The 11,002-nt window shown below is 36.9% G+C and overlaps 1 protein-coding gene across 1 annotated transcript; it reads left to right on the top strand.

Moving 5' to 3' along the window:
• The first annotated feature begins 3,388 nt into the window (after window positions 1-3,388).
• LOC126267262 (protein tipE-like) lies at window positions 3,389-8,696 on the top strand. Its single transcript, XM_049972326.1, has one exon. The coding sequence runs from the start codon at window positions 3,945-3,947 to the stop codon at window positions 4,731-4,733; it is 789 nt and encodes a 262-aa protein (XP_049828283.1). The 5' UTR covers window positions 3,389-3,944; the 3' UTR covers window positions 4,734-8,696.
• The last annotated feature ends 2,306 nt before the right edge of the window (window positions 8,697-11,002 follow it).

The raw sequence follows: 11,002 nt of genomic DNA, 5'->3' as shown, positions 1-11,002 counted from the left end.
GCAGTGAAAGTGTTTCGTCTATCCTACATCCAATTGTCTGGCAACATATCTCCTACGCCTTCATTTAATTTTTATGAATTCATAATTATGTCCTCCATTCCATCCTGTTTCTATATTAATTCCTTTATTTTCTTGTCCCACCCAGAAATCCCCAGGTAGTATCTTTTGAGTTATCACTGAGCAATACTCTGTTTTTGAAATGTTTTCCTATTATAAGTTTGCTGGTGGCAGGTGGCAGTTGACGCTAAATAACGAAAAGTGTGAGGTGATCCACATGAGTTCCAAAAGAAATCCGTTGGAATTCGATTACTCGATAAATAGTACAATTCTCAAGGGTGTCAATTCAACTAAGTACCTGGGTGTTAAAATTACGAACAACTTCAGTTGGAAAGACCACATAGATAATATTGTGGGGAAGGCGAGCCAAAGGTTGCGTTTCATTGGCAGGACACTTAGAAGATGCAACAAGTCCACTAAGGAGACAGCTTACACTACACTCGTTCGTCCTCTGTTAGAATATTGCTGCGCAGTGTGAGATCCTTACCAGGTGGGATTGACGGAGGACATCGAAAGAGTGCAAAAAAGGGCAGCTCGTTATGTATTATCACGTAATAGGGGAGAGAGTGTGGCAGATATGATACGCGAATTGGGATGGAAGTCATTAAAGCAAAGACGTTTTTTGCCGCGGCGAGATCTTTTTACGAAATTTCAGTCACCAACTTTCTCTTCCGAATGCGAAAATATTTTGTTGAGCCCAACCTACATAGGTAGGAATGGTCATCAAAATAAAATACGAGAAAACAGAGCTCGAACAGAAAGGTTTAGGTGTTCGTTTTCCCTGCGCCCTGTTAGGGAGTGGAATGGTAGAGAGATAGTATGATTGAGGTTCGATGAACCCTCTGCCAAGGACTTAAATGTGAATTGCGGAGTAGTCATGTAGATGTAGATATAATTCCATGCATCACTTATATAAGTCAAAACCGGTTATACACCCTATTTCTTGGATTTGTGTTTCATATACACCAGAAACTTAATTCTGAATATATTAAATTCTTCAGGAACACCCAACGCCATTTCTGTTCTTCTCTTTATATTTATGTTGTCTACCCAGCTGTAGTCCTCAACCGCTTTCATAGAAAAATAGTCAACAGATTCTATGAGATGATTGATAATCTGAAAATTTACTTTTCCGAGGCCTGAGTGTCTCCTCACTTTGAGTCTATGGAACCAACAATGTATCTGATCTAATCAAAATTTCTTTGAAAAATAGTACAAACCACGAATATAGTAGCAAGATTGAAAACAGTTTCTTCAAAGACTGCAGGGATTTACCATTGACTCAGAAGGGTATAGAGTGAATGCATTTACAAAATTTGGTGACTGTTGTGGAAGCACATTAAATTTCTTGTAGAAACTGCTGTTCAAGCTAAATGCAGAGTTAAACAACTTTCTGCCGGCCAGCACCGCAATGCTCTGTATTTCCGCACGACTTTTTAGTGTGAAACTAATTATGTGTAGCTTGAAATATCTTTGCAGTAAGCAACTAATAAGGATAAAAGATTTAACTTCCTTTAGAAATAAAACTGCTGTCAAAAGATCGATATTGGGTATGCTTTCAACACAGTCTAACATAACAGTGACGACATTTCGCCTCGATTTGGTTGCCTACAGCGCCAGCAGCGCCCCAAGCGGCCGGTAGGTTGAGCTGTGACTTCGGCACGATCGTAAAAAGCAAATAGTGATTGTTTATTTTGATTTATACAATGGTTTTTACCATCGGGAGCGTTTGTAGCGCAACAAATTGCAGCAACAACAGGAAGAAGACACAACAGCTATCTTTTTTAGGTTTCCTAATGATCCTGAGGGGTATATACAGTCATGTTATTAAACTGTATAGTCAGGATTCACTTGGTAACTATATGTGTATAAATCATGAAAGTTTCGTTTTAGGAGCAGAAAATGGCTAGTTAATAGCAGACGAGAAGACCTTATGAAGAAAGGCGCAGTTTACCTGTACAATAATATTAGGTTTTGCCCGCTACATTTCGAACAAAACCAGTTCATGAACGCAGACAATAACGAACTCGTGTGGAACACAGTACCCACACTGTTTGACATTCCAAATAAGCCACCTCAGCTGACGATGAAGAGGAAACTGCCACAAAGATTCAACAGTCAATCTAAAGCTGTAAAACAGTCCTATGACACAGAAGCAGCCAGTTCAACTCTCCATGTATCAGTGCCAGATTCGTGTGAACATCAACACAGACCTGCTTTGGCGATGAAATGGTTAGATTAAGTGCAGCTGTTCGTGTCTTACAAAAGCGTGTGAAGTGCCAGAATGTGCAGATCGAGCGAAACTATTACAGGACAAGGAAAGTGCCTACAGACAGATTATTTGAAAAATATTCAAATATTTGGTTTTTCGTGAAATGTAATGTAATCAGCTCATTATAATGTTTCTAGCACATTTCTCCCACTATTTGGCAGTTATTTGTCCCACTTAGAATACTATAGAGATGAAGGATGTACTTGTGGCAACAGGCGACAATGACACACACAGTACGCCTACAGAACGATAAACGATCTGTCGATCGCTTTTGCATGTAGAGATACATATCTGTGCTTCTTACATGTGAATCTTTGTGTTTATATTCTTTTGATATAAACGTGGTAAGCTGCAGTTCTGTCAAACGTCACAAGTGTTTCTTCACGAATGTCTTGTAGCTTGCCACTTTATTCATGGTTTTTGTCCATACTTGCGCTTATTTTAGAATCGTTTTTAGAAACATATATGCCTTCTGATACTGCACAAACTCTTGGAGGCAAGAAACTAACTCGAATAATTCGGAAATTACGTAGTAAATTGATGCAAACAAACATTATGCTTACGACACGTCTGACGTTCACCTTACCCGCCGCTTTGAGCGCTAGTGCAGCTCCATCTGTCAAAAAGCAACAACTTTCACAGCAGTGAGTGTCGCGACTGTTTGTTACACTGTGCTTTCAATGAGATATGTAACATTCATGAACTATAGGTGCTGTGTAACGCATTACCATAATGTTATGTGAGAAATATGACATATATTGTAACGTGAATAGCTATTTTAAAATGAGAAATAGTAATAAATATCTTCTATAGAAATACATCGGTATTGGGCATGTTTTTAATTGAGATTTGTAATTCTCATATGTTATATATGCTGTGTAACTTGTTAACACATTGTTATAAGCGAATTATAACGTCTTTTGTAACCTGGATAGCCATTTTAAAATGGGAAATAGTAATAAATATCTTTCATACGAATAAGCTTTTTGGATCGATCCATCGACTGTGAATGAGCGGTGTGTACTGTTTTTGCAGCATCTTTGGTTGGAGTACAGAGCAGAACATCTTTGCAACCGGTGTTGTTGTCTTTGTAATCGCGGACCGAAATTTGACAGTTGCTAGCTACCAGTAGAGTAGTGGCGATAGCGAAGAACTTACAACCTTGTTTCCTGTAGATTAGATTTCGTCATGTGTGTTAGGAAGATTTTTCCGAAAATGCTCATTTAATTTTGCGTCACTTTCGTTATTCCCATTTGTACGTAACAGCAGACGAACAAAGGTAACCTAAATTGTAGTAAACATAGAATTTTCACTACTTGATCCGTATTCATTTTCATCGGCAGAATGTCTTCTGTGAAGTACTAGGCATTTACTTGTGGCGTCTAAGTGACTGTGAAAATGTCTCTCGCTCAAACCGCTTCAGCACCATTGTATTAGGAAACTTATGCTTACGTTACTTGATTCATAACAACATTCTTAAATCGAGCGTGAGCAACATAGTCGTACATAGATCCGATTGCTTTTATCTAAGCAACGGATTATATCACTCATCATACTGAAGTCCAAATTTCTGTACGAACGTGTACGAGTCCCTTGTGGACTCGAAAACGCTACAATGGACCCCGAAGAGGCGACAATGATAATGGGAGAAGAGGGCGGGGGTGGCGGCGGCGGCTTGGAACCAGCAGAAGAGATTCCGGAAGTAAAAACACTTTTGCAAAAGGCGAAGTTTTACACTTCGCTTTGCCTTGGTACCACAGCTGTTCTTTCAGTATTTGGCTTTCTGTTTCTAATTCCCTTTGTAGTAGATCCAGCAATATCCGCAATTGTGTCCGACTATGAATCTGAACCTGTAACGTGTGCAACTGTGGAACATGTTTATGCAGAAGGACTGCGTAATTGTTCTTGGGCGTCTTGTCGTGAGGGCTGCACGACTGCGCCCGCTCGTTGTCATCAGATTCTTGTTAACTACAGCCGCGAGCCGTATGCAGCTGGCTCTGCCCGCAACTTCAGCCCACTTCCAAATTGGGATGTTGTTGGCACACGTTTCTTCATCAACACGGAAGGCTGTGGGTACCCGCCAAGTGTGAACTGTTCAGTTTTTGCCAAGAAATTCCGAGGTGATGGAGATGAAATTGCAGTGAAGCAACCATTCCCATGTTATTTCAGCCGCGCCTATCCAGAAATGGTTGTTGCCAGATATGACTGGGATGAAAATCTGCGCCATCTAATCCTCGCCCTTGTAGTGCCAACACTATTGTTTGGGGTGTCTGTTGGCGTGCTTGCATACTGGTACTGCCCTGGTTGCCGTAGACTGTGTCACAAGCCCTACCGTGAGAAATACACACCCAAAGATGAAGATATGGAGGAAGACGATGACTTCTTTGATGAAGGAGCCTATTGACACACAACTGTACAAATGTGTCCTCCCAAGCAGTATTATTGTGGATCTCAGTTTTAACAGTATTATGGTTCTATTTATCAGACCATTTTAATTGTTGGTCATGCTGAAAATGGCAAAATAATTAATGTATTTACCACAGTCAGTGTGACATCTAGTCATCCTGAAAGTGTGTGCAATATACTATATGTCTAGTCATATGAAATAAGTATTGTTTTTTTAAAAAAAATCCATAAATATTTCATACATGTTTTGATTACTCTGTAAAAATCTTGGAAGATGTTATAATGTAGGTGAGAGATCGTTCTTTCATATAATTAAAATTTGTTCCTGACTAATGGTTGTTTTCACAACATTAGGTAAAAGTTTATCCCACTAGTTTGCGTAAGGTACCTGATCTTCGTATTTTAATTACTGTTTTTAAAATTAAAGTTAGGTGTGTTAGGCAGAACGTGGAACTTAGGCTGTTCATAAATGTCACTAATGATGCCAGTTACATTTCTGGGTTGATTTGATGCAAACATTTTTCCCTCAACTATAAACTTTGAATATTTGACTGAGTAGGTTTAATTTTTAATCATTTACTTGCTTCTTATTCTACTGAGAAAGTTTAGTAAGCTAGGAAGTATAAAAATTCTGCATAGTTGTGAGATAGACCACACCACTTGAAGTGCCATACCAACTAATGTTTTTGTCAGCCTGTGGTAAACTATCGGAGTGTGTTTCTAATGTTAACACAATGGAACTTGCAGACTGCAGTTTTCCTTCTCCTGCTACTGTCTTCATACCATGTCTTGCAATGTGTTACCTGTAACTAACCATCTTCATATAAGACACTTCCTAACATTACCTATCTTGAAAACTAATTTTTCGTAATTTTTGTACATTTTCTTGTATATAAAAAATTGTGCATGCCAAATGAGTGCATTAAAGACAAAGCAACTTTTGAGCTCTGCCAAACAAAAGTATTTTATTGTTTCCTGTAAAAAGCAGTCCAAGAAGTATTTTTTATGTAATACTGTCAACATCTTTTCTTTTCCCATGACTTAGCTGGAGCACCACTTCAGGATGTCTTGTGTTCCCTGTTAAGGTCATCTTCTTAGGAGCCAAATACACCACTGATTCAAATTATTCAGTGCTTTGGTCAGTGGCAATGACTCCAAAATTTGCTTTTAGTGATGGCTAACAAGGAGAGTTGGTTGAAAAGTTAAAAAATTGAAGTGGTGTTCCAGTATTAAAAATGCATTGTACTTGATCTAAAATGAAACAGAAATGGATTTGTAACATGTTTGGATAGAAAAGTAGTTCCATTGCTCTGTACTGGTGTTGACTCAGTTGAAGTGGAAAATTTCATATTGTTTTGTTTAATCAAATGTGTTCGGAATGATTTAAAAGTGACTTTGTTTCATTAATAGATTGCAGTTCTGTTGCAACATGTCTCTAATGGTGGTAAGATTTAAGTTCAACTGTGTCTTGCGGCACAGTTGTGTAAGGACTAAAGCTTGGTTTTGCAGTGTAGTGTATTTGTGATTGGCATATGCACTCTAACCTGTTAATCATCACTTAAGATACTTTTGCACATAAAGTTCCTGAAGGAGCGTTACTGTCTGTGGGTTAAGACTCAATTTTGAGTGTATTGGCATTGAAGTTGTGTAATATTGTCAGATGTCAAATACCATTTGACTCTGAACAGCAAACGAGTGTCAACTATCAAATGAAAGATGGACACAGCTGAGGCACAGGCAGATTTGCATAGAACTACTTTGACTAGCATTTCATGTACCTGTTTACTGCAAAGAATAGTCTGACTTCTCACAATTTCACAAAATAAATAAGTACCCAAGATCTTGAAGTATAAAATAGTTTTCTGAATAAATTTCTAATTAATTACTCTGCATTCTCAGTGGAATGTCAGCAAGTTATAATTGAAATGTAGCAATGGGGAGTCCACAGTCCATACACAGGTCCACACTCGTGTTACAAAGGTACATGACATTGCCATTAGTTGTGGTCTAGTTATAATTGTAATCATTGTTTTATATTTTGTATGCTTTTTTAAATTGATGACAGTTATGATTTACAAGCAAAAACCTATAGTATAAGCTGAGAAGTAATTTGAAAAATATGTCATTAATGCTGATTTGGTAGATGAATCAGTTTTGTTAGTGGCAGGACAACATTCTTCTCCATCCAAATTCCATTGCATATTCTGCTTTCTTTCTGAGCTTTGTTAACTCTTACATTAGTATAAATGTAACAATTTCAATTTTTTCAGATAACACAATTTACAACAGAAAATGGTATTCTATTTGTGTAAATGTTCAGGTATGGTGTCATAAGCGTACAGTATATATTATGGTAACTAGCAAGACCCATTCGTGTTTTGAATCTGTTGATCAATCATCCATGTTTTCTTGATGTATGATAACATATATGTATGGCGTAGCTAACTTTTAGAATGCAGTGTAAAATTATTTTTCGGCGTGGAGCCAGATTGAAGATTCTATAGTGAAGTGAGAGATGATTAGGTGCCACCCCCCCCCCTTCTCTCTCTCTCTCTCTCTCTCTCTCTCTCTCTCTCTCTCTCTCTCTCTCTCTCTCTCTCTCTCTCTCTCTCTCTCTCTCTCTCTCTCTCTCTCTGTGTGTGTGTGTGTGTGTGTGTGTGTGTGTGTGTGTGTGTGTGTGTGTGTACTGAGAATTATAATTGACTCTGACATTGTTTGTTGATAGCACTGTGCAGAGGCTCATTTATGGATGAAAATGTTTAGAAATATTATTAAATATGTATTTATTTTCATGAAATCTAACCAAAATATGTTAGAAGTATTTTTCACAAAGTTTTATCACACTGATGAGCTGAAACAATGGCAATGCCTCTTTTTATTCTGCAGCCATATACTACTCAAGACAAAGCTGTTTTTAAAACCCCACACATTTCAAACTTTTAAAGTTGCTAAAGTGATCTACTCACAGGGATTTTGTTTCATATACTTATGAGGCATTTGTACTGATGGGACTAGAGTTTTTACCATTATTGGAGCCTACTGTGGACTTATTCCTCAAAAATAGTTTTTATATGCATACTGCAGATGTTATAAGCAACATTCTGAGAAAGCATGATTAATATATTGAAATAAATCACGTTAGACTTAAGTCAAATAAGTAAATGTAAATGAATGTTAACTGGTGATCTTTTATTCTGCTATTTTCTTCCTCAGGCAAAAGTTTCACAACGTAATTAAATTTTTACAACTAAATTTTAATTCCAGTTCTAAGTATATGCTGCAGTTTAAGTGCCTCTGAATAGGTGAAATAATTACTTGACCACTATTTTTATGCAACAGTTTTGCAACTTGTTTACAGTTTTTCAAATTTAATGTTAATTTTCTGGAAATATTGTCTCAGTGCAAACTGTTGAAAATTCTTAGTTCTTTTTTTCGGTTGGCAAATAAAGATATTTATAACCTTCCACATAAAAGTTTTGGTGGTGCTTTGGTGGTAGATATTTCTCTTTCTTCGCATGTCTGTATGTAATGTGGTGATTGTGTAAAATTTGTTGAATTTTTAGCACATAAATATAACGAACTATCAATTTCGTACTGATATATTTGACATAACTGCAAATTATTTTTATGGTTGCTTTTATGTAATGTTTTGTTTGAATGAAGTAACACTGAAGTGATACAAACCTGTCTACTTCTGAATATTATGAATGTTTACTGAAATGTCTATGCAAATTGTTCATAATTTGGACTGAATAAAATGATCAAAACAAAAAGAAGAGAGAATTGTTTGCTCTGTGAAATATATCGTAAAAATAAGAATGCAACCTTAAGTATAAACTACATGATTATCAAAACTATGAATATGTATTTTGTTGTTAGCTGCCCAGTTGACAGTCGCTATGTGACTCATCATACACTTTGTGGTAGAGGGTCTTAGTGTACTCGAAGAATAAGTTTCCCTTCAGTTTTGACATGTATAGGGGTTGGCATAGTTTTCCTTAAGTAGTATGGTACTGCATACTGTCAGAATTCTAAGAGAAAACTACTTTGCTGTAGAATGTCAAGTAACCCCTAACATTGAAATTATCATTTGTTATTCTCGTACTGACTTAATGTGTAATGTATTGTGCAGCTCTTATTTGAATTACCTCATTTGTGTCAATCCAATTTAATAAGGAAAGCTGCCAAATAATTTTAGATGAAAGATTTCTAAGTCTTCTTCCTGAATGAAATGATTTCATTAAGATGCTCCCATAATGTATTGGTTCTATCTTAAATAATTAGTATTTGGTGGTTCGTAAGTCCTAACTGATAGTGCAGTAAAACATTATTAAATATTTTTCCTATCTGTGCACATATTATCACTCATATTTCATTAAGAGCCACTTGAAAGAGTTAAAGTAGTTCAGGAAAGTGTTAATCAGCTGTTGATCTTTTGCACAGTACAGCACTTTAGTAATATTGCTGCTGTGCCTGATGTTAGTGTTTTCAAAGATATTTCTGCATTGAGTATGACTCATTAACTTCATTAAAATTTTTTCATCTAATCAAATAATGTGGTCTGACGGAACCATTAATTTGTGTGCTACTATGTATTGCCTCCAGAATGAAAAGTGAGATGGATTTATCATGATTAGTGCTTATTTCATTATTAATTTGGAACTGTTTGAATATCTACACATTTATTCCTGTCACAAATTAATTCTAATGTGTGATATGTCAGTGTGCTACTTGAAGAAATGAGTTATTGCTGCTTCATAGCTGAAAAAAAGAATGGATAATAACCAATATTATTTATCTCTGTCTCTCTCTCTCTGTGTGTGTGTGTGTGTGTGTGTGTGTGTGTGTGTGTGTGTGTGTGTGTGTGTGTGTGTGGTGGGGGGTTAATGGTAGATGCTTAATTTCTACATAATAAAGTGCTCCCAGAGATGTGCACAAAAAGAAAAAAAGACCAGCAAACTCTGCTTAATATTTATAGGCATATTTTCAGAAGCTGATACTGTAAATTGTCAGACTTAGACTTAAGGTTTGAAAACCATTGAGTGAGCATAGCAATGTTGATTACAAATAGGCCACAAGTATTGCAGACTTTGTAAAATTTCAGCATATGTATGTAAATACTGAGTTGCAGCCTGCAACTTCTTTAAACTAGTGGCTTTCTTGCTACTTTACTACATCATGGGCTTGTGGTTAAAAACACTCGCTAATAATGCAGAGATCTTAGGTCTACCACCTTGATTTTTCATGAAGTGTAAAGTTGGGGAATGGGTTCCACTGAGAGCTTGCACTGGGATTAGTCAGATGACATTCTCCATCCACCTGCTTCACAAAATGTGCTCACAGCCTTTTGTAGTGCAAATAGTTAAACTGATAGATGCTAGCTATTGGTTAATATATTATGTAAAAGATAATTGCAGCATCCAAGAAGAAATCTTGGGAAGACTTTAGGAATAGGTTGGAGACTTTGGGTCAAGCTGCTGGAAAACCATTCTAGAGTGTAATTAGCAGTCTTTGAAAGGGAGGTAAGAAGGAAATGACAAGTATTTTGGACAGCTCAGGAAAACTGCTGGTGAATCCTGTGGATTCCTTGGGCAGATGGAGAGAATATTTTGAAGAGTTGATCAATGTAGGTGAAAATATAACCAGTATTGTTTCAGATTTCGAGGTACAATGGAATAAGAATGATGATGGAAATAGGATCACATTTGAGGAAGTGGAGAAAATGGTCAATAGACTGCAGTGCAATAAAGCAGCTGGGGTGGATGAAATTAAGACAGAACTCATCAAATACAGTGGATAACTGAAATGGCCTGGGAGTCGGGACAGGTTCCATCAGACTGGACAAAAGCAGTAATCACAACAATCTTTAAACATGGAAACAGAAAAGATTGTAACAACTACAGAGGTATTTCTTTAATCAGCGTTGTGGGTAAAATCTTCTCAGGTATTGTTGAAAGCGAAGTGTATCAGTTGAGGACCAATTGGATGAAAATCAGTGTGGGATTAGGCCTCTTAGAGGCTCAGGACCAGATCTGCAGCTTACGGCAAATAATGGAGAAGTGTTATGAGTGGAACAGGGAATTGTATCTATGCTTTATAGATCTAGAAAAGGCATATGACCGGGTTCCTAGGAGGAAGTTATTGTCTGTTTTACGAGATTATGGAATAGGAGGCAAACTTTTGCAAGCAATTAAAGGTCTTTACATGGATAGTCAGGCAGCAGTTAGAGTTGACGGTAAATTGAGTTCATGGTTCAGAGTAGTTTCA

Source organism: Schistocerca gregaria, chromosome 4, assembly GCF_023897955.1.
Source record: "Schistocerca gregaria isolate iqSchGreg1 chromosome 4, iqSchGreg1.2, whole genome shotgun sequence".
Taxonomy (NCBI): Eukaryota; Metazoa; Arthropoda; class Insecta; order Orthoptera; family Acrididae; genus Schistocerca; species Schistocerca gregaria.
This window is presented reverse-complemented; position numbering and strand designations above follow the sequence as displayed.